Consider the following 25,633-nt stretch of genomic DNA (forward strand, 5'->3'; position numbering starts at 1 on the left):
TGGGTTTTTTTAAAATTTTTTTTAGTTGTTGATAGACCTTTATTTTATTTATTTATATGTGGTGCTGAGAATCGAACACTGTGCCTCAACATGCCAGGCAAGTGCGTTACTGCTGAGCCACAGCCACAGCTTATGTGTTTATGGGTTTTTAAATCTTCATCTAGTACCTGTACCTGAACAGCAGTCCATCAGTCACTACTAAAATTAGTCAAATATTAATATTTACCTTTTGCAATGTGAGCCATTTCTATAAGCATTTAAAACATAGCTATTACATTAAAAAACATTATATGCTAGGGTGCAGCTCAGTGATAAAGTGCTTGCCTAGCATGCATGAGACCCTAGGTTTGATCCCCAACACTGTAAAAATAAATAAATAAATAAACAAATAAATAAATCTAAAACTTGCTGGGCAAGTAGCACACATCTGTAATCCTGGCAATTTGGGAGACTGAGGCAGAAGTGTTGCAAGTTTGAAACCAGCCTCAACAACTTAGCAAGACTCTCAGCAAATTAGCATTCAATTCCTAGTAGCAAAATTATTAATTAATTAAAAATATTATATCATGAGCTATAATGGAGAACAATAGCCTTAGTCTCTTTCTAAATGATTTCATCATTTTTGTAAGGGAACAAGAATATATCCAAATATAAAGCCATTTTAGCTGGGTATGGTAGCACTTGCCTGTAATCCCAGGGACTCAGAACATTGAGGCAGGATGATTGCAAATACAAAGTGAGCTTCAGCAACTAAGTGAAGCCCTAATCAATTTATCTAGAACATGTGTCAAAATTTAAAAAAAAAATTAAAAAGGCACCAGGTGTGGTGGCACACACCTCTAGTCCCAAAAGCTGGGTTGGCTGAGGCAAGAAGGATTGGAGGTTCAAAACCAGCCTCAGCAACTTAGTGAACCCTTGAGCAACTTAATGAAACCTTGACTCAAAAAAATATATATACACACACACACACACACACACACACATATGGCTGAGGATGTGGCTCAGTGGTTAAGCACCCCTGGATTCACAAATATGAAGCCATTTAAAACATCAAGAAACGGTGCTGAGTGGTTTTCAAGATGGCAGAATAGAGGAGGTTGCTTTCCTGGATGCTCCATGATATGAAACCAAGAAAGTAGACAGGCAACTTCTCTGCAAATGAGGTACTTGAAACCTTTCGGGACACTACAAGTCCACAGGATAGAAATTCTACTACCTCGGATTCATACTACTAGATGGGTAGACACAAAAACAACATGAAAAATCAAGGGAACAAATCTTCCCAAACAAACCAAGATACTTCAATAACAGAATTCATCAACACCACAGTGGAAGAAATGTCAGAGAAGGAGTTTAGAATGTACATAGTTAAACTGATCTGCAAAGTAAAGGATGGTATTAAGAGTGAAATCAGAGAGTAAATAGAGGAAATGAAAGATCACTTCAATAAAGAGGAAGAAATGCTGGGGGGGGGGAAAGCAAGCAGAAATCCTTATAATGAAGGAATCAATAAACCAAATTAAAAATTCAATGGAAAGCATCACCAATGGACTAGACTACTTGGAAGGCAAAACTTCAAGCAATGAAGACAAAATATATAATCTTGAAAATAGAGTTGACCATGGTGAGAAGATGTTAAGAAACCATGAACAAAACTTCCAGGAAATATGGGAAAACATTAAAAGACCAAATTTATGATTTTTGGGGATAGATAAAGGCATGGAGATACAAACCAAAGGAACGCATAATATTTCCAATGAAATTATAACTGAAAATTTCCCAAACCCAAAGAATGAAATGGAAAAATCAAATACAAGAGGCTTACAGGACCCCAAATGTACAAAATTACAACAGACCCACACCAAAACACATTATAATGAAAATGCATAACATTCAGAATAAGGATGGGATTTTAAAGGCTACAAGAGAAAAGTATCAAGTTACATATAGGAGGAAACCAATTCAGATCTCAGCTGATTTCTCAACCCAGACACTCAAAGCTAGGAGGTCCTAGAATAACATATACCAAGCTCTGAGAGAAAATGGATGCCAACTAAGAATTCCATATCTAGCAAAATTAAGCTTCAGATTTGAAGATGAAATAAAAACATTCCATGATAAACAAAAGTTAAAAGAATTTGCAACTGAGAAAGCTTGCACTACAGAACATTCTCAATAAAATATTCTATAAGGATGAAATGGGGGAAAAAAGTGAAAACCAACAAAGGAAGGAACTACACTAAAGGAATAGTCAATCAAAGGAAAAACTAATTCAAATTAAAGACTAGAAATAAACCTAAGTGATCGGGAATACAAATATCTCAATAATAACCTAGAATATTAATGACCTAAACTCATCAATCAAAAGACATAGTCTGACAACCTGGATTAAAAAACGACCCAACAATGTGCTGTCTCCAAAAGACTGATCTCATAGGCAAACACATCCACAGACTGCATGTGAAAGGATGGGAAAAACCATATCATTCACATGGATAATGTAAACAAGCAGAGGTTTCTTTTTTAATATTTATTTTTTAGGGGCTGGGGAATGTGGGTCAAACGGTAGTGCGCTCGCCTGGCATGCGCGGGGCACTAGGTTCAATCCTCAACACCACATAAAAATAAAAAAATAAAGATGTTGTGTCCACCGAAAACTAAAAAATAAATATTAAAAAATTTTCTCTCTCTCTTAAAAAATACTTACTTTTTAGTTGTGGTTAGACACAATACCTTTATTTCACTTATTTATTTTTATGTGGTGCTGAGAATCAAATCCAGGGTCTCACACATGCAAGACAAGCACTCTACTGCTGAGCCACAACCCCAGCCCACAAGCAGAGGTTTCTATCCTTATGTCAGATAAAGTAGACTTCAAGCCAACATTAATCAGAAGGGACAAAGAAGGACATTTCATACTTCTTGAGGGAATTATACATCAATAAGACATAACAATTGTAAATATTTATGCCCCAAACAATGGAACATCTACACACATCAAACAAACCCTTCACAATTTCAAGAATCAAATAGACCACAACACAATAATACTGGGTGACTTTAACACTACTCTCTCACTACTGGATAGGACCTCCTAACAAAAACTAAACAAAAAACTATAGAACTAAATAATACAATCAATAATTTAGACTTAACAGACACATATAGAATATTTCATCCATTAATGAGCAAATACACTTTCTTCTCAGCAGCACATGGATCCTTCTCTAAAATAGGCCATATCTTATGCCACAAAGCAACTAGAGAAAATACCCTGCATTCTGTCAGATCATAATGGATTAAAATTATAAATCAATGATAGAATAAAAAATAGAAGCTACTCTAACACCTGAGACTAAATAATATGCTATTGAATGATTCATGAATAACAGAAGAAATCAGGGAGGAAATAAAAAAAATACTTAAAGGTAAATGAGAATAGTGATATGACATATCAAAATCTCTGGAACATTATGAATGCTTATGCTAACAGGAAAGTTCATTGCATTGAACTCATTCATTAAAAGAATAGAAAGTTAATGAATAAATGACCTAAAATTACATCTCAAAACCCTAGAAAAAGAAGAACAAATCAACACCAAAAGCAGTAGAAGACAGGAATAATTAAAATCAGATCTGAAATAAATGAAATTGAAACAAAAGAAAGAATTCAAAAAATCGGCAAAATTAAAAGTTTGTTCTTCGATAAAATAAGTAAAATTAATAAACCATTAGCCACACTAAGAAAGAGAAAGCAAGAGAAAACTCAAATTACTAAAATTCATGATGAAAAAGGAAATATCATGATGGACACTACTGAAATACATAAAATAATCAGACACTATTTTGAAAATTTATACTCCAATAAAATCTTAAAGACATTGACAAATTCCTAGAGACACATGGCATACCCAAACTGAATCACAAGGACATACACAAATTAAACAGATGAATTTCATGCAATGAAATTGAAAACACCATCAAAAATACTTCCAATTAAGAAAAGCCCAGGACTAGACAGATTCTCAGCCAAGTTCTACAAGAACTTCAAAGGAGAATTAACAACAATCTTCCTCAAATTATTCCATGAAATAGAAAAGGAGGGGAACCCTTCCAAATTCATTCTATGAAGCTAGTGTCACCAAACCAAAAAAAGAAACATCAAGGAAATAAAACTTCAGGCCAATATCCCTAATGAACACAGATACAAAAATTCTCAGTAAAATTCTGGCAAATTGCATACAAAAACATATTAAGGGGCTGGGGTTGTGGCTCAGAGGTAGAGCGCTCACCTACCAATGCTTGGGGCAATGGGTTCAATCCTCAGCACCACATAACAATAAAATGAAGATGTTGTGTCCACCTAATAACTAAAAAATAAATATTTTTTAAAAACATATTAAAAAGATAGTGCACCATGATAAAGTGGGGTTCATCCAAGGAATGCAAGATTGGTTCAACATACAAAAATCAATAAGCACAATTTATCACAACAATAGACTTAAAGATAAGAATCATATTATCCTCTCAATAGATGTAGAAAAAGCATTTGACAAAGACAGCACCCCCTTCATGTTCAAAACACTAGAAAAACTAGGGATAATAGAACCATACCTCAATATTTTAAAAGCTAAATATGCTAAATCCAAGGACAACATCAATTTTAAAAGGATAAAAATTGAAAGCATCCCTCTAAGAACTGGAATAAGACAGGATGCCCTCTTTCACCACTTGTATTCAACATTGTCCTTGAAACTCTAGCAGGAGCAATTAGAAGAAAGAAATTAAAGGTATATGAATAGGAAAAGAAAGCTCAGACTATCCCTATTCGCTGATGATTATTCTATACTAAGAGGACCCCAAAAATTTCACCAGAAAACTTCTAGAACTAATAAATGAATTCAGCAAAGTAGCAGGAAATAAAATTAACACCCAGAGATCAAATGCATTCCTTTACATCAGTAATGAGTCCATTGAAAGAGAAATTAGGAAAACTACCCCATTCACAATAACCTCAAAAAAAAAAATACTTGGAATCAATCTAATAAAAGAGATGAAAGGCCTACACAATGAAAACTACAGAACACTAAAGAAATAAATTGAAGAAGACATTAGAAGATGGAAAGATCTTCCATGCTCTTGGAGAGGCAGAATTAATATTGTCAAAATTAGCATACTACCAAAAGCGTTATACAGATTTAATACAAATACTATTAAAATTCCAACGAAATTCTTCATAGAATAGAAAAGGCAACCATGAAATTCATTTGGAAAAATAAGAAACTCAGAGTAGTCAAAGCAATCCTTAGAAAAGTGAAAAAGGAAGCACCATGATACCAGTTCTTAAATTATACTACAGAGCCATAGTAATAAAAATGGCATGGTATTGGTACCAAAATAGATACATAGACCAATGGTACTGAATAGAAGACACAGAAACAAATCCACCTGACTATAGTTATCTCATACTAGTCATAGGCTCCATAAACATACATTGGAGAAAAGATAGCCTCTTGAAAAAATGGTGCTTGAAAACTGGAAATTCATATGTAGCAAAATGAAATCAAACCCTATCTTGCACCTGCACAAAACTCAACTCAAAATGTATCAAGGACTTAAGCACTAGAACAGAGATCCTGTGCCTAATAGAAGAAAAATTAGGCCCAAATCTCCACCATATGGGCTTAGGAATTGACTTCCTTAACAAGACTCCTAAAGCACAAGAAGTAAAATCAAGAATCAATAAATGGGATAGATTTGAACTTAAAAGCTTCTTTATAGCAAAGGAAACAATAATGTGAAAAGAGAGCCAATAGAATAGGAGAAAATCTTTACCACTTGCACCTTAGATAGAACACTAATCTACAGGATATATAAAAAAACTCAAAAACTTAACACCAAAAAAAAAAAAACCCACAAATAACCCAATCAATAAATGAGCTAAGGAACCGAACAGACATTTCACAGAAGAAGAAATACAATTGATCAACAAATATATTAAAAAATGTTCAACATCTCTACCAATTAGAGAAATGCAAATCAAAACTACACTGAAAGCCAAATATGATGGCACACATCTGTAATCCCAGCAGCTCAGGAAGCTGAGTCAGGAAGATGTTGAGTTCAAAACAAGCCTCTGCAACGGCGAGGTGCTTAGTAACTCAGTGAGACCCAATCTCTAAATAAAATACAAAGTAGGTCTGGGGATGTGGTCAGTGATTGATTGCTCCTGAGTTCAATCCCCAGTACCAAAAAAAAAAAAAAAAAAAAAAAAAAAAAAACCTACACTCAGATTCCATCTCACTCCAGTCAGCATAACAATTATCAAGAATACAGGAAACAATAAATGTTGACAAGGATATGGGGAAAAGGCACACTCATACATTGCTGGTGGCACTGCAAATTTGTGCAACCACTCTGGAAAGCAGTATGGAGATTCTTCAGAAAACTTAGACTTGGAACCACTGTTTGACCTAGTTACCCAATCCTCAGTCTATATCCAAAGGACTTAAAATCAGCATAATACAGTGACGCAGCCATATCAATATTTATAGCAGCTCACTTCATAATAATCAAACTATGGAACCAACCTAGGTGGTTGATGAACAGATGAATTGATAAAGAAAATGTCATACACACACACACACAATGGAATATTACTTAGTCTTAAAGAAGAATGAAATTATGTCATTTACTGGATGGAGCTGGAGAATATCATGCTAAGTGAAATAAGCCAATCCCAAAGAACCAATGTTTTCTCTGATATGCAGATGCTAATTCACAATAAGTGGGGAGGGTGGTGGCTAGGGAAGAATAGAGGTACTTGGATTAGACAGAAGGGAGTGAAGGGAGGGGAGGAGAATGGGGGTACAAAGTGTAATAGAATAAATCAGACATTATTACCCTATGTGCATATATGATTACATGATTAGTGTAACACTTCACCATGTATAACCAGAAGAATGAGAAGTGATACTCCATTTATGTATAATGTGTCAAAATGCAATTTACTGTCATGTATAACTAACTAGAACAACAACAAAAAAGGGGGGTGCAGAATGCAACTGCCAAGGCACTGTCCTCCACTTGTGTGCTATCAATGATAGTGCCCATGATGTTAGGAACATGGTGTCCCCTGAAGCTTGCATGTTGAAGCCTAACCCACAATATTGCACTAGTTGAACATGTGACCTTCAAAGATGTGATGAAGTCAAAATGAGATGGTTAGGGAGGACATAATCCAACATGTCCTGTTCTTATAAAACTAAGACACAGAACCCCATCACCAATCCCAGGGAGGGGCCTAAGGGGAAGCAAACCCTGTGTGTACCTTGAGTTTGGACTTCCAGCCCTCAGATGAATGAGGAAATGAATCTCTGCTGCTTGTGCCTGCCACCACACAACCCTGCCAGTTTGCTATACCTAATCCCAGCAGCCCCAGGAGACTCAGACACACATCAGTAGGAGCTGTACTAGGATGACTGTCTTACTCTCTAAATGCTACCCCTGTGACGTTGCTTCTGGTGATATGATCATACCCAATTCTAAAAATGAGAGGCCTAATGTAAATTTGCAAATATTATGATTCTTCATTTTTTATGGAATCATTTATTTGATCTTAAAGTGCATGGTTACATTTGTGTTTTTACTCCCACTGTCTAACACGTACCCCACAACACTATAGATTCTTGACTTCCAAACCTTTTATCATTATAAATGTCTCCAAAATAAATAACACCTGGAAGCTCAAATAAAAATAATGATAATTTAAAAATAAATAAAACATATCAAGTAAATATCAAAATAATTTGAACTGAATACACATATGCAAAAATAAAGTAGTTAGAATCAGGGAATTAATTGTGGGAAAGCTTACTAAAGAGGTATATAAATGTTTAAGTTTAGTTGAGGGGAAAGAAGAGTCCCCTACAGGAAAAGGAAATAACAAAGAGGCAAAGATAAATACATCACAGAAGGCAGAAAAAATCAAAGTATGTGTATGAAGACATGAATTGGTGTGACTATACAACCAGAGATATGAAAAATTGTGCTCTATATGTGTAATAAGAATTGTTATGCATTCCACTGCCATATATAAATAAAAAAAAAGAAGGGGGGAAAATAAACTGATAAAATCTTACACAGAGGCTAGAGGAAATGATGGTAAAGAACATCAACTGTAGAACTATTTCCATCCCCACACACATTTTTATTGGTACTTTATAGTTATACAAAATAATGGGTTTATTGTTACGTTTGCATACATGCACACAATATAACAATATTATTTGGCCAATATCACTCCCCAGCACTTTCTCCCTCCCTCCTGTCCTCTCACCCACTCCTTGTCCTCTTCCCTTCCTCTATTCTATTGATTTCCCTTTGATTTTCATGAGATTCCCCCACCCCACCTTTCTGTTCTTTTCTTCATTAGCTTCCACACATGTGAGAAAACATATGACCCTTGACTTTCTGAGTTTGGCTTATTCCACTTAACATAATGTTCTCAAGTACCATTCATTTTTCTATAAATGACATAATCTCATTTTTATTTATACTGAATAGAACTCTATTGTGTATATACACCACATTTTCTTTATCCATTCATTCATTGATGAACACATAGGCTGGTTCCATAGTTTGGCTATTATGAATTGTGCTGCTATAAACATGGGTACTCAGGTGTCACTATAGTATGATGCCTTTAATTCTTAAGGATAAACATCAAGGAGCTGCCTAGTATGTGTGAGGCACTGGGTTCGACTCCCAGCACGACATAAAAATAAATACATAAAATGAAGTTATATAAAAAAGCAATGTACCTTCAGAAAAAGATAGTTGGTATAAAGAACTAACTGAGCAACTTGATTAATGGATGAATGTCAATCTGTAGAAAGATTCTTTTATTATTTCATAAGAGTTTTATTGTGGTAAAATATACATAACATAAAAATTGCCATTTTAGACATTTTGTAGTATAATATTCAGTGGCATTAATTACTTACACAATGTTGTACAGCCATATACCACTGTGTATTACCAAAAATTCCTATCACCCCAAACAGAAACTATAGCCATTAAACAATAACTCCCTATTCCCCCAGCTTGCAGCCCTTGGGAACCTCTTTCTGCTTTGTGTCCTTATGAATTTGCCTATTCAAGATAGTCCCTTTAAGTAGCATCATACAGTATTTGTCCTTTTGTCCCTGGGTTATTTCACTTAGCATAATGTTTTCAGAGTTCATTTGTAGAAAGATTCTTAATGGTAAATCCCAGTTTCCATCCTGCAACTAATTCTAGTCATTATTTTAAACTACAATCTGGAAAAAAGTTATTGAATATCAGAAATCATAGGGAAATATCCCAAAATATTATACAACACAAAAATAATTTTAAAAGCTCTTCAGAGACTGAATAATACACTAATAAATAACAAAGGAAAATTCACTGAGGATAAATGTTAGGACCAGCATATGACGTCAACCTCTGACTTATTCCAATGCTTCTTAGCCTGTGAAATCAGCTTTGCAATGTTTCTGAACTAATCTTGAATAACATGGAGAGTCATTGTCACACATTATATTTCTGATTTTAACATATTATAATGGTTAACATATAGACATCAGAATACCTGAGTTTAAACCATGCTCTTAGCTGTGTGCCTCTCTATGATTTACTTTCCTCATTCATTAAAAAAAAAAAAAAGGATTAACACTACCTACTTCATGTGGTTATAATAAGAACTGAATGAGATAATATACTGAGATGTTTGGTCCCTTTTTAGTTATGCTTATTGGTTTTCAGTTCCCCAGTGAGAACACAGCCTTGTTTTGAGCCCTAATCTATTTGACCAGGTACCTAAAAACATTTAGATCTCACCACTTCTCTTCCCTGAAAGAAGAGGACTTAGTCCCCTATATCCTCAAACTTTGGCTAGGATTGTAATTCACTAATGTTCTGGAGCCATGGCATTACAACTAATCTAATTTCAAATTTTATCACTACTGAAAACAACCTATTATAATCATACCTCAAAAAATGAACATGGAATACCTTGTCAATAAATCAAGTCTGTCTTTGACATACCACTTTTGAACACTGTAGAAAAAAATTGACCACCATCCCTCAGTATTGAAGGACCCTCCTAGGTTGTTCATCCCAGCCATGAATCTTCACTAATTTATTTCCTCTCATCTTCTACCAGCCTATGCTAGAGGATTCATCATGCCTAAAGCTATGCTTCCCTGAGTTTAGTCTGAATAGCTATATAGAGATGAGTAAATTAATAATTAACTAATTGTAGAGGTAAAAGCAAAGGAAGGTAGTTTGTCAACACTTAGCTCAACGTGAGATAATTCTAAGGTCTAGACCTGCTGAGCTACTAACATTGAACTGAGGTTAAAACAGACAAAAATGGATCAATAATACTGCCACCTATAAAAACCAACATGCTTTTAACCTATTGTTTGTTTGTGTGTGTGTGTGTGTGTGTGTAGCTAGGGATTGAACATGGGGCTTTGTGCATGCGAGGCAAGCACTCTACCAACTGAGCTATATCCCAGCCCTGCTTTTAATCTATTTTAATATATTCCTAGTAACTAAAAGATAGACGTATTTGAGTTCCACTCTGTATGTAAGACTACACATTGAGTACCATATATTTGGTAATGGACATGGCACTTTAAAATGAGAGAGCCAGACAAGGTGTACACACCTGTAATTTCATGGACTTGGGAGACTGAGGCAGGAGGATTACAAGATTGTGGCCAGTCTCAGCAACTTAGTGAGGCTCTAAGCAACTTTTTTGAGACCCTGTCTCAAAATAAATAAGAAAAATGGCTGGGAATATGGCTCAATAGTTAAGCACCCCTGGGTTCAATTCCTGGTACAAAAATAAATAGAAAATAATTCATGAGGAGAGGAGGGAAGATGGCGGCGAAGGGAGTGCATCACCCCTGTGTACCGCGTCACTGAGCGGGAGAATGATGAGTTAGAACGGCTAAAAGCTAGCTCATTAGGAATTTCCAGCAAAATTGGGGTGCTCCAAAACCTAGAGGAAGGATTTCCATCACATGAGGATCAGCTACGGGGGCTCAAACGCGAGAGATTTGTCCGCACGGAGGGTCACGCTGCTAATTTAGCAAATCGCCCCTCGGCTAGAGTCTGCTGCGCGCACTGGGAAACGAGATAGCAACGCAAAGATACAGCGCTGCGGATTCTGAGGGCTCCTGCCAGCTGTGCAATTACTGTACTCAGTGCTGAATTCTGGGTTTGAGACGGGGGGGAAGGAAGCGGTCCAATTCGGTTCTCCACACCAGTCAGACCACAGAGGAAGCCAGCGGCCACCATCTTGGAGAGCTGACGTCACCATCCCTGTTTTCGACTGATTGCAGCTCATTCAGCTATAGAACAGGTAATTTCAGGCTGCCATTCGCCTGCGTCTCGCAGACAAATTACTCAGGCTCAGTGCTAAAGAAGCCGCGGAAACTGCTACTTGGAGCCTGCTCCTATCAGAACATACACCGAGCCCGGAGCGGCCAAATTCCAGCTCCTGGAACTGCTCTGGCCCAGGGCTAAAGAACCCGAGGAAACTGCCATTCGCCTGCGTCTCGCAGACAAATTACTCAGGCTCAGTGCTAAACCCTTGGAGAACACACACCGAGCCCAGATCGGCTGCATTCAAGCTCCGGTTTGCCTGCTTCTCGTGACTCAGCACTAACGATCCCGCTGAAATACCTGGTTGGCCCCTCTGAATTTACAGAGGTAAAAGCCAACCGAGCCTTCATAAGCAGTGGCCACAGGATTGAAACAGGGCTTGGGAGAGAGACAGTCGGGAACCACCCGTTGCAGTGGTCACCCGGCAAAGGGAACGAACGGTCACCATTTGCATGGGATACCACCATGGCAGAGAACTGACGTCACGGGCGGAGGAGATACCTTCATTGAAACCAGCGATGACAATGACTTCTTCCCTTCCCTTCTAATATCTTTCCTCCCAAGCATCAAATAAATTTATAAGACTAAACAGTAACTCAGCAATCAAACAGAACAAGAAGTAACATGAGCAGCATAAAAAAAAAAAAAAACAAGGAAAAAAGGGAGTACAAACAATGCAGGACAGCCTAAATATTCAGGAGGACCTAGAGTAACCAGAAAAATGGTCATATAAAGAACTCAAGGAATACCTTAGACAGATGGAATGGAACCTTAAAGAGGATACGAGACAGCAAATCCAAACAGTGAAAGAACACATTGAAAATTAATTACATAAACAGATAAAAGAAGAAGTAAAGCATCTTTATCAGGAGATAGAGATTATAAAAAAAATCAAACAATAATTCTAGAAATGAAGGAAATGATAAACCAAATTAAAAACTCAATTGAGAGTATCACTAACAGAGTGGAGCAAGTAGAAGCCAGAACGTCAGATAATGAAGACAAAATATATCATCTTGAAAAGAGTCTAGCCAACTCAGAAAGGCTGGTAAAAAATCACGAGAAAAACATCCAAGAGATATGGGATAACATGAAAAAAGCCAAACCTACGAGTCATCGGGATAGAGGAAGGTACAGAGATTCGAACCAAGGGAATGAGTAACCTTCTGAATGAAATAATTACAGAAAACTTTCCAGAAATAAAAAAGGGAACGGATATACAAATTGTAGATGCATACAGAACACTGAGCACACAAAATCACAGTAGACCAACGCCAAGACACATTGTTATGAAGATAGCCAATATACAGAACAAAGAGAAAATATTAAAAGCTACAAGAGAAAGGAGGCAGATTACATTCAGGGGTAAACCAATAAGGTTAACAACGGATTTTTCATCACAGACGCTGAAAGCGAGAAGATCCTGGAATAACGTATTTCAAACACTGAAAGACAATGGATGCCAACCAAGAATTCTGTATCCAGCAAAATTAAGCTTCAGGTATGACAACGAAATAAAAATCTTTCATGATAAACAAAAGCTAAAAGAATTTGCAGCCAGAAAACCAGCATTACAAAGCATCTTGAGCAAAACACTACATGAGGAAGAAATGAAAAACAACAACCAAAACCATCAGTGGGAAGTGCCTCGGTAATGACAGAGGGCAGGGGTGAAAGCTAATCTTGGAGAAACAAACTAAATTAGAAAAAAAAAAAAAGATAAATAATCAAACATGGCAGGAAGTACAAACCATATATCAATAGTAACTCTAAACATTAATGGCTTAAACTCTCCAATAAAGCGACATAGGCTGGTAACATGGATTAAAAAAACAAATCCAATAATATGTTGCCTCCAGGAGACACATCTGATTGGAAAAGACATACACAGGCTGAAGGTGAAAGGTTAGGAAAAAATATACCACGCACATGGTCCTCGTAAGCAAGCAGGGGTGGCCATCCTCATATCGAATAAAATCGACTTCAAGACTAAGTTAATCAAAAGAGATAAGGAAGGACATTATATACTGTTAAAAGGAACCATTCACCAACAAGACATAACAATTATCAATATTTATGCACCAAATAATGGTAATGCAACATTCATAAAACAAATTCTCCTCAAGTTCAAGAATCAAATAGACCACAACACAATAATTATGGGTGACTTCAACACACCTCTCTCACCATTGGACAGATCCTCCAAACAAAAGTTGAATAAAGAAACTATAGAATTCAATATCACAATCAATAACCTAGACTTAACTGACATATATAGAATATATCAACCATCATCAAGTGGATATATGTTTTTCTCAGCAGCACATGGATCCTTCTCAAAAATAGACCATATATTAGCCATAGGGCAACCCTCAGTAAATATAAAGGGGTGGAGATAATACCATGCATTTTATCTGATCATAATGGAATGAAACTGGAAATCAATGATAAAAGAAGGAAGGAAAAATCCTACATCACATGGAAAATGAACAATATGTTACTGAATGATCAATGGGTTACAGAAGACATAAAGGAGGAAATCAAAAAATTCTTAGAGATAAATGAAAATACAGACACAACATATCGGAATCTATGGGACACAATGAAAGCAGTTTTAAGAGGGAAATTCATCGCCTGGAGGTCATTCCTCAAAAAAAGGAAAAACCAACAAATAAATGAGCTCACACTTTATCTCAAAGCCCTAGAAAAGGAAGAGCAAAACAACAGCAAATGTAGCAGAAGGCAAGAAATAATTAAAATCAGAACAGAAATTAACAAAATTGAAACAAAAGAAACTATTGAAAAAATTAACAAAACTAAAAGTTGGTTCTTCAAAAAAATAAATAAGATCGACAGACCTTTAGCCATGCTAACGAAGAGAAGAAGAGAGAGAACTCAAATTACTAACATACGGGATGAAAAAGGCAATATCACAACAGATGCTACAGAAATACAGAAGACAATTAGAAATTATTTTGAAAACCTATATTCCAATAAAATAGAAGATAGTGAAGACATCGATAAATTTCTTAAGTCATATGATTTGCCCAGACTGAGTCAGGAGGATACACACAATTTAAACAGACCAATTTCAATGGATGAAATAGAAGAAGCAATCAAAAGACTACCAACCAAGAAAAGCCCAGGACCAGATTGGTATACAGCAGAGTTTTACAAAACCTTTAAAGAAGAATTAATACCAATACTTTTCAAGTTATTTCAGGAAATAGAAAAAGAGGGAGCTCTGCCAAATTCATTCTATGAGGCCAATATCACCCTGATTCCAAAACCAGACAAAGACACCTCAAAGAAAGAAAACTACAGACCAATATCTCTGATGAACCTAGATGCAAAAATCCTCAATAAAATTTTGGTGAATCGAATACAAAGGCACATCAAAAAAATTGTGCACTATGATCAAGTAGGATTCATCCCTGGGATGCAAGGATGGTTCAATATACGGAAATCAATAAATGTTATTCACCACATCAATAGACTTAAAGATAAGAACCATATGATCATCTCGATAGACCCAGAAAAAGCATTCGACAAAGTACAGCATCCCTTTATGTTCAAAACATTAGAAAAACTAGGGATAACAGGAACTTTCCTTGACATCGTAAAAGCTGTCTATGCTAAGCCTCAGGCTAGCATCATTCTGAATGGAGAAAAATTGAAGGCATTCCCTCTAAAATCTGGAACAAGACAGGGATGCCCTCTCTCACCACTTCTATTCAATATAGTTCTCGAAACACTGGCCAGAGCAATTAGACAGACGAAAGAATTAAAGGCATAAAAATAGGAAAAGAAGAATTTAATTATCACTGTTTGCAGATGACATGATTCTATACCTAGAAGACCCAAAAGGGTCTACAAAAAAACTACTAGAACTAATAAATGAATTCAGCAAAGTGGCAGGATATAAAATCAACACGCATAAATCAAAGGCATTTCTGTATATCAGCGACAAAACTTCTGAAACGAAAATGAGGAAAAACACTCCATTCACAATATCCTCATAAGAAATAAAATACTTGGCAATCAACCTAACAAAAGAGGTGAAAGATTTATACAATGAAAACTACAGAAACCTAAAAAGAGAAGTAGAAGAAGATCTTAGAAGATGGAAAAATATACCCTGTTCATGGATAGGCAGAACTAACATCATCAAAATGGCGATATTACCAAAAGCTCTCTATAAGTTTAATGCAATGCCAATCAAAATCCTAAAGGCATTTCTTATAGAAATAGATAAAGCAATCATGAAATTCATATGGAAAAATAAAAGACCCAGAAGAGTAAAAGCAATTCTAAGCAGGAAGTGTGAGTCAGGCAGTATAGCGATACCAGATTTCAAACTATATTACAGAGCAACAGTAACAAAAACAGCATGGTACTGGTACCAAAACAGGCAGGTGGACCAATGGTACAGAATAGAGGACACAGAAACTAATCCACAAAGCTACAACTATCTTATATTTGATAAAGGAGCTAAAAGCATGCAATGGAGGAAGGATATCATCTTCAACAAATGGTGTTGGGAAAACTGGAAATCCATATGCAACAAAATGAAACTGAATCCCCTCCTCTCGCCATGCACAAAAGTTAACTCAAAGTGGATCAAGGAGCTAGATATCAAATCAGAGACTCTGCGTCTGATAGAAGTTGGCTCCGATCTACATATTGTGGGGTCGGGCTCCAAATTCCTTAGTAGGACACCCATAACACAAGAGTTAATAACAAGAATCAACAAATGGGACTTACTTAAACTGAAAAGTTTTTTCTCAGCAAGAGAAACAATAAGAGAGGTAAATAGGGAGCATACATCAATGGAACAAATTTTTACTCCTCACACTTCAGATAGAGCCCTAATATCCAGAGTATACAAAGAACTCAAAAAATTAGACAGTAAGATAACAAATAACCCAATCAACAAATGGGCCAAGGACCTGAACAGACACTTCTCAGAGGAGGACATACAATCAATCAACAAGTACATGAAAAAATGCTCACCATCTCTAGCAGTCAGAGAAACGCAAATCAAAACCACCCTAAGATACCATCTCCCTCCAGTAAGATTAGCAGCCATTCTGAAGTCAAACAACAAGTGCTGGCGAGGATGTGGGGGAAAAGGGTACTCTTGTACATTGCTGGTGGGACTGCAAATTGGTGCGGCCAATTTGGAAAGCAGTATGGAGATTTCTTGGAAAGCTGGGAATGGAACCACCATTTGACCCAGCTATTGCCCTTCTCGGTCTATTCCCTAGAGACCTAAAAAGAGCATACTACAGGGACACTGCTACATCGATGTTCATAGCAGCACAATTCACAATTGCTAGACTGTGGAACCAACCCAGATGCCCTTCAATAGATGAATGGATAAAAAAAATGTGGCATTTATACACCATGGAGTATTACGCAGCACTAAAAAATGACAAAATCATGGAATTTGTAGGGAAATGGATGGCACTAGAGCAGATTATGCTTAGTGAAGTTAGCCAATCCCTAAAAAATAAATACCAAATGTCTTCTTTGATATAATGACAGCAACTAAGAACATAGCAGGGAGGAAGAGCAGGAAGAAAAGATTAACATTAAACAGAGACATGAGGTGGGAGGGAAAGGGAGAGAAACGGGAAATTGCATGGAAATGGAGGGAGACCCTCAATGTTATACAAAATTACATATAAGAGGTTATGAGGGGAAGGGGAAAATAAACAAGGAGGGAAATGAATTACAGTAGATGGGGTAGAGAGAGAACATGGGAGGGGAGGGGAGGGGAGGGGAGGGAGGATAGTAGATGATAGGAAAGGTAGCAGAATACAGCAGTTACTAATAGGGCATTATGTAAAAATGTGGATGTGTAACTGATGTGATTCTGCAATCTGTATTTGGGGTAAAAATGGGAGTTCATAATCCACTTGAATCTAATGTATGAAATATGATTGTCAAGAGCTTTGTAATGTTTTGAACAACCAATAAAAATAATAATTCATGAGGGACATAATACTTGAAGTATTATCATGTGGTAAGGGTATTAAGACCAAAAGAGAAGCCAATCACCAAAAACCAAAGGTCAAATGTACTCTCTGATAAGCAGATGCTAACATATAACAAGGGGTTTGGGAGGAAGAATATAAATTTAGTGGATTAGACAAAAGGGAATAAAGGGAAGCGGGGGTAGGAATAGGAAAGACAGTGGAATGAATTGGACATAACCTTCCTATATTCATATATGAATACACCATCAGGGAAAGTCATATTCAAACATCTTATACAACTATAGAATAGGATCCTAGTTAGAATAAATTATACTTCATATACATGTCAAATATACACTACTGTCATGTATATCTAAAAAGAACAAATAAATAAAAAAGACTCCAGAAGAAAGGAAGTAATGTTTTACAGACTTGTTTGAGCAGGATTCTATGGCCAATTATGACCAATTGTATTATCATTATTAATCCGTAAAATACATCAATCAAAGTACTAAACACTGGATATTCTTAGGTCAATTTAAGGGTAAATGTAACATAAAAAAGCTATAATAATGATGGCAGTAATCTGGATGCATGTGAATACTATCTGAATAATGTTTATGTCCATATATCATAATAACTACACTCATATCAAGTCTCTTTGACCTTTGCATAATTCATTCAAGTTTAAAGGAAAAGAGGGAAGATTTCATTTATAAATTGACACAGAAGAATTCAAGTTTCCTTTTATATAGGCTTTCAGACATAGGTTACAAGACAATTTATCAAGCCAGACATGGTGGTGCACACTTGTAATCCCAGCAACTCAGGAGGTGAGGCAGGAGGATAACAAGTTAAAGAACAACTTCAGCAATTTAGCAAGGCCCTAAAAACGTTAGGGAGACCCTGTCTCAAAATAAAAAATAAAAAGGGCTAGTGATGTGGCTCAGTCAAAAAGTATGCCAGGGTTCAATCTTATCCCCATCACCCCCCACACACACACACAAAGACAATTTATCCGGAACTTTGATGGACCAAATTGTATCTCCTAAAACCTCATATGTTGAAGCTCTAATCCCCAATGTGATGGTATCTGGAGATGGAGCTTTTGGAAAGCAATTATGCTTAGATGATATTGCAAGGATGGGGCCCTGATGATGGAATTAATGCCTTATGAGAAGGGACATCAAAGAGTTTATTTTCTCCTTTTCATTATGTGAGTTGCCGCAGTAAGAAGGTAACTGTCTACAACATAAGATTATTATGGAAGTTGAAGGTTGATTGAACTACATAGAATGGAGAAATGTCCAGGAAACTAATGTAATAGCATAATTATAAGATAATAAGGGTTTGCATTAAGGCTAGATTAGACAGGAAAAGAAAACATTAATATTGCTTTATAAAAAATAACTTCAAAATCATCTGAAAATTTGAGCCAGAGAAAATGGGAAGTAATGGAGAAAATTTTGCCAAAATTTTAGTACTACTATGGGGATTCAATGATATTATTTAACTAAAGCAAAAAATACAGTAAACATAGAAGAGACTCAAAAAATTAGACACTTAGCAAGACCCTGTCTCAAAAAAAAAAATAAAATAAAAAGGTCTGGAGATTTAAATCAATGGCAGAGCAGTTCTGAGTTCAATCTTCAGTCCTAGGGAGATAGGTGGTGGATTATACCCTCTTCTGCCTATGCAGTTGCATTTTTTAACACTTATGTGTTAATTGTTTGGAAGCTCTACATATCTAGTTATCCTGTAGGCTTTTGAAAATTACTAACTTAAAATTCTGCTCTTTACAGATATAGTTACAACTTTAGGTTAGGTAACATAAAAATATAAGAATTTCTAACTAAGATGAAATATGATCATTTCCAAAATTAGAGCAACACAGTTATAGAGCAGGATTTATGGAAATAAATATTCAGATTGATAATTGGCTATCCTAGTTGTACAGTTACCAGAAAAGTAGACTAAACAATATATATAAATGTTCAAAATTATGCCTTGAAGAATGCATTAAGTTCTCAATAAGATAAGAAAATTTAAAATTCCCTCAACAAAATAAACCAAAGCAAAAAACACAGTAGTACTTACATTCTGCCAACATGCCTACTGCTTTACACTTTTTCAGTCTGCACTCTTGACATTTTCTACGCATATACATGTCCATTTCACAATGACCACCATTCTTGCAACTATATACTGCATTTTTGGTGATGCTACGTCGAAAAAAACCTAACAATAAAATTTTTCATATTTTATCATAAGTATTTTTAATTGTCATTATTACTAATATATACTGTTATAGTAAATAATTAAGTTAACTAAATTATTTCAATTAAATTTTTTCTCTTGATAAAAAGGTTTTGCTTAATATGCATTTATCTGGAAAATTGATCTTTTCCTAATTGATCTATTCTATTCCAACATTGTGCCTTTAAATAGTCACACCTGAGAATTAAACTAAATAATTCTATCACATTAAGAGACTCTAGTTTTACAATAGTTATAATGTATCATCTAAAAGCCTTTTTAAAACTTTTACAGATAATCAAGTTCCCCTGAAGCATCTCTTACTGCTCTCTTGAAAGAATATGTGATCAGGTAAATAAAACCATAAGAAAAACCTTTTTTCTCATACTTTCATACCTGCCCATATCCCATCACCCCCACCACCACCACCTTTGTTACTGTACTTCCCCCATGAGAAAGTGCTGCTAGTTTTGTTTAAGACATTAAAGAGTTCATAATTGATGAAAGGAAGGAAGGTTTTCTATTTCACTTCCTAAATCCTTGCAAAAAAAAAAAAAAACAGTTCCTCTTCCCATTTCCTCCTTTGTTCTATGCAAGTTCCTGCCATCTTCCTCTTCTTTCCATTTCAAACAATGAAGTTACTAAGCTTAGTCAGTGTCCTCCTTAAAGCCCTGCCATATGCTCTTGAGAATATGAGTTCCATGGCTTAGATTCAACAGAGTAAAAGTCTTAGTTTAGGTTTTCAGAACTACGCCTCATTTTTTAACCTAATTTTAATAGCAAAACCCTGCATTTCAAGAGTAGGCACACATTTGCCCCACTGTTCTATTTACAAAGCTCATTCCCTGTGGTCTTCATTTGGCTATTCTTTGAAGGGATAGGTTGAGAGTTTTCTGAGAATAAAACTTAACTTGACCTCTAACTAATATCTATACCTATGCCATATTGGCCTAATCATTTCTAGGTTCATTCCTAACCCTGTACTTTTGATTTTTTTTTCCAGTGCTAAAATTAAAATCCAGGGTCTTGTATTTATGCTAGGCAAGTGCTCTACCTGCTGAGCTACATCCCAATCCTGCATTTATGAATTTAAAAGTGCAAGAGTACTTCAAAACTGCTCAAAATCAAAGACTGTTTCATTCTTTGCAGATGTCAGTTTTGGTCTTCACTTCCAGACCTTCAATTTTTCTTTTTTTTCTTTTTTTTTTTTTAAAGAGAGAGAGAGAGAGAGAGAGAATTTTTAATATTTACTTTTAGTTTTCGGTGGACACAACATCTTTGTTTGTATGTAGTGCTGAGGATCGAACCCGGGCCGCACGCATGCCAGTAGAGCGCGCTACCGCTTGAGCCACATCCCCAGCCCAACCTTCAATTTTTCTTCAAAAAATATTTCAAGATAAGAATGGTGGCTCAGGCCTGTAATCCCAGCTTCTCAGGCGGCTGAGACTGTAGGTTCACAAGCTGGAGGCTAGCCTGGGCAATTTAGTGAGACTAAATTGTATCAAAAATTAAATTATAAAAGGGAAACGGGGCTAGGGATATAGCTCAGTGGTAGAACACTTGCCTTCCTGGGTTTGATCCCCAGCATCACACACACACACACACACACACACACACACACACACACACACAGAAATAGAAAAGAAAAATAGGCTTAGAATATTGAAAGTCACTTAATTCAAATCCCCTCCAAATGCATAACTTACATCAACCACATAAAAAGAAATAATGTTTAACATTCAAATCTTTTTCAAAGATCTGTTCCAGCATCAGATTCTTCTAGGAATATGAAATCTTTCTGTTATATTAATATTGAATTTTATATTTAAATGTAAAAGCCCTTAGCAAAAATGAAAAGAAAACTGAACTTAAATTTTATATTTTATTTTTATGTCTTTGATACCACTGATTGATCACTTTAAACACGCCATGGCTCATTCTGATTTGGTTTTTCACACTTTAAAAGGAAAAGTATTCTCATGTGCCTAGGATGTCATGGCTCTTCAGTGAACACTAAGATTTCAAGTTTCTTTTAACTTTATCCTTACCTTTGCATCCTTCACAAGTAAGTGCATTGTAATGATATCCTGATGCCTTATCACCACAAACTACACAGAGTTCTTTCTGTCCCTTCATTTGCAAAGAACAAGTTGGCTTGGACCTTTTTATTCCAGGATATCCATCTTCAAAATTGTGAGCAACCACATAAGTGGTTTTATTTAATTCACAAGAATCAAGACCACACTGTCCATCACCACTGTACTGTGGATCCAAGCCATAGGTGTTGAAATGGTTTTGTAAAGATTGGGATTGGAGAGCCGGAGGAAACTGAGCTGTAGAATACTGGCAATGAGGTGATTCTTGAAAATCAGTGTTGTGCAGCTGATAATCAATTTGTTCTGGCAAAATATCTAGTTTTATTTTTTAAAAAAAAGAGCAAATAGTAAAAAGTCAAAATTTCTTAATTTATTTTCAAATTTCAAAATATTTAATGCTCAACAAAGAGTTTAACATTCCTACTATGTCCCATTGCAATATATTGATAAATGTCACCATCCCAGAGATATGCAGAGGTTGGTCAGGAGCTAAAGAAAGGGTAAAGTTTCCTAATGGCTCATATACCAATTCCATCTCCCTTCTTAGTAGAAGAGTTCGAAATGGTAAAAGAGTTTCCCTATCTTCTACGTTTTCCTTGTCCCACTTATACTGGTCTTAGTGCAATCAGGTCAGAAATTATGTGAATTAATAAGTTATTCCACCCTCAAAAAAAAAAAGAAAGAAAGAAAGAAAAGCTAACTTTTCTTTGAACTTTTCATTTAATATATCAATACTCTCCTTTGTCACTTATAGCCTAACTTAAATTACTATTTTCTTTTTTGTTCTGGTGTTTATCTGTGGAAAAATGTACCTACCTTGCAGGATTATATAAGAATGAAATTTTAAAAAAAGAATGAAATAAAATACAATAGTTAAAAGTATATATAAACTATAAATTGACATCTGTTGTATATCATTATTATTATCAGAAGTTCCCAAACACCAACTTACTTCCTGCTTTTGTTAGAATTATTGATTTAAATCCAAAATATTGGCTCCAAAAGAACCCCAGGATACTTAGTTGCTCCATGTCTGTAACTAGTAATAGTTGTACTTTTCCTGGTGCTTAATCACCTGGTGATAAGACTTATTCTTACCCAAAAAAATTTACTGCAAAGATTGGTAAACAGTACAATTTCTATTGTTTCATATAAGTCATTACAATCTTAGAGCATCCAATACAACTCTAAAGGTTGAATGAGTACTAAATAGTCTGATATAAGAAGAAAGGTTATCATTAAAACAATGTAGGCTTAAAGAAGAAGAAGAAAGAAGGAGGAGGAAGAGGAGAAGGGGAAGACTCTTCTTGGATGACAGATAAAACAAAAAAACTGTCTTTTTCACCCCAGTAGAATACTACCTAATATTCCATTTTCATGGAAAACAGTTTAAATTACTTTTTGAAAATGGCAAGATGAAATTTTTATTATTGCCTTGGTCTTTTTGTAAAAAATAAAATAAAAAATCTATTGTCTCTGCATTGTTTTCTTTCTTTCCCTTTTACAAGAATCTTACATTAGGGCTAAAATTTCAAGTATGCTAAATAATAATAAATAATAATAAAATTTCAAGTATGTTACTGTGAATTCCATTTACTAAACTGCATAAAAACTAGCTTCAACTAACTCCTAAAAATAACTCCAATTTTTTAATTGACTATAATTTTAAACTGTTACATCTTTTCCTCTTTACCTTTGATTCTGGACTAACAATATATTACTGATTTTTAAAATGATTTTTTCCTGTAGAAAAATTATTTATTCATTTGTTACTTTTTTAAAAAATCTTTTAATTAACCATAATTCCTATAAAAATATTTATTGACTATTTTACTGTAGTTCTTTGTTACATACCATAGTACTGCATAGGTTCAGCAAGACAGTACCCATCAAATGTAGTAACATAAGTGTTTGCCATTCTCTGGTACAATTTCCACTGCTTCATTCACTTCAGGCAATGCTTAACTTTTCAGAATCAAACCTGAAGAAACAAAAATTTCACAGACTATTTGAACAGGTGATTGTTAAAACAGTATGATCTGATAGTATAGTGTACTTTTAAAAAATAGTTTAGCAGAATTTATGCATAATTTATATTTATACTTTAATTGACAAAATGATGATTTTCATATCTCTAAGAATCAAATTATTTAATTTTTCCAATTTCTTATTGTTCAGCTGTTTACAAATAACTTAATAAATTTTGGTTTGTAATCATCATTATCAGCTATAATGTTATTTGTAAAAGCGTAGCAAGTTTACTGGGCTGGGATCATAGCTCAGTGGTAGAGTGCTTGCATAGCACGTGTGAGCCACTGAGTTAAATCCTCAACACCACATAAAAATAAATAAATAAAATAAAGGTATTGAGTTCGTCTACAACAAAAATGTATCTTTTAAATACCAAATTTATTGTTATTTATAAATGTATGAAGCTTACTGATTATTATTATATTAAGCTTATTTGTATATTTGTTTAAAAAAAAGCTTTCAAGTTAGGCCTCATAGATTGCTTTCCCCACTCACTTATGGATTATTAATTCTGCCTGGGGTTGGGGATATAACTCAGTGGTAGAGCACTTGCCTAGCATGTGGAAGGCCTTGGATTTGATACCCAGTATCTCCCTGAACCTTAGCTTTCTCATTTATAAAAGTAGTAAAACCCTATGACAAAATTGTTAGGAGAGTTTAATTAGTGTATTAAAATCCAACACAATTCTTGGCAATGATTGATTTCCAAATTATTATTCTAAATAGAGATGAATTAGGAAGAAAATTTCAACTTTTTTATAATTATAGAAGAAATTAAAGAATAGGAAAGCAATAGCTTTTTTAGCACTTTTTTATCATCTAAACTCTTTGTAAATATTTTCATAGCACTGTGGTATGCTAAATATTAAAACATTAATTTTGGTTCTGCTTAACTAACAACAACAGTTCGTTACCAAAAAAAAAGTGTTTTAATTGTAAAACGTAAAAATTGTAAGTTATCATGAGGAAAAATTTTAAAAATATAAGACTATCCTCATGGGAAAACTATTTTTGTTATTTTCCAGGAAGGAACTCAAAAAGATTACATCTTTGAATAGAATTAAACAGGAAATCCCAGTTTAAGAAATTGGAAACTATGGTAAGAAAATAAAGATTACTATAGAGGCCACTGTTTATAGCTTTATGCTGTCCATTAGAAGACAAAGATTATTTTCCATCTTAAAAATGAAACAAAAAAGCTGGGCATAGTGGTGCATGCCTGTAATCCCAGTGGCTCAGGCTGAGGCAGGGGGATCATGAGTTCAAAGGCAGCCTCGGCATTTTAGTGAGGTCCTATGCAATTTAGTAAGACCCTGTCTCAAATTTTAAAAAGAGAAGAGGGGATGTGCTGAGTTGGGAATGTGACTCAGTAGATTCAATCCCTGGCACGAAGAAGAAGAAGGAGAAGAAGGGCTTTAAACAATGCTAAAAGGTATACACACATGAAAAACTTCTGAGATAGCTTCTGAGCTGATTGGATAACGTTTTACTTTGATTTATTACTAATGTGATAAATTCATGATTAAGATTTATACATCCATGAAGGTGATTAAATAGTAATATCTCTGAAATTTGTTTCCTTTATCATTTAATAGGATCCAGGTTCCTTTAAAAGCATTTGAATTTTCCAGTCCTCTACTGGCATAACAGTCAAGTACAGTATATATTGGATGGAACAGCAGGAACAAGAGCAGTGCCCCAAACAGCAGTGCACTTTCAACAAGAAGTTTCCCTTGAAAACTAAGGATTAATGTCCATCCGATCAGTTAGTACATACTTCTCTTTTTCCTCTACTAAAACAAGTCAATTCTGAATGCTATTGGTTTAATTTTA

At 35.1% G+C, this 25,633-nt stretch overlaps 1 protein-coding gene across 1 annotated transcript in view; it reads right to left on the reverse strand.

Annotated features, from left to right (window-relative positions):
* The window catches only part of LOC143404088 (bile acid receptor-like), a 36,948-nt gene extending 13,261 nt beyond the window's left edge, over window positions 1-23,687 (reverse strand). The window contains exons 1-3 of the mRNA XM_076862422.1: window positions 23,624-23,687; window positions 21,722-22,084; window positions 19,515-19,655 (exon numbers count right to left, since the gene is read on the reverse strand). Of these exons, the coding sequence (XP_076718537.1) occupies window positions 19,515-19,655; window positions 21,722-22,084; window positions 23,624-23,687 (568 nt within the window). The remainder of the gene's footprint in view (window positions 1-19,514; window positions 19,656-21,721; window positions 22,085-23,623) is intronic.
* Window positions 23,688-25,633: the final 1,946 nt, after the last annotated feature.

The sequence above is a fragment of the Callospermophilus lateralis genome, chromosome 7 (genome assembly GCF_048772815.1).
Source record: "Callospermophilus lateralis isolate mCalLat2 chromosome 7, mCalLat2.hap1, whole genome shotgun sequence".
In the NCBI taxonomy this organism is placed as follows: Eukaryota; Metazoa; Chordata; class Mammalia; order Rodentia; family Sciuridae; genus Callospermophilus; species Callospermophilus lateralis.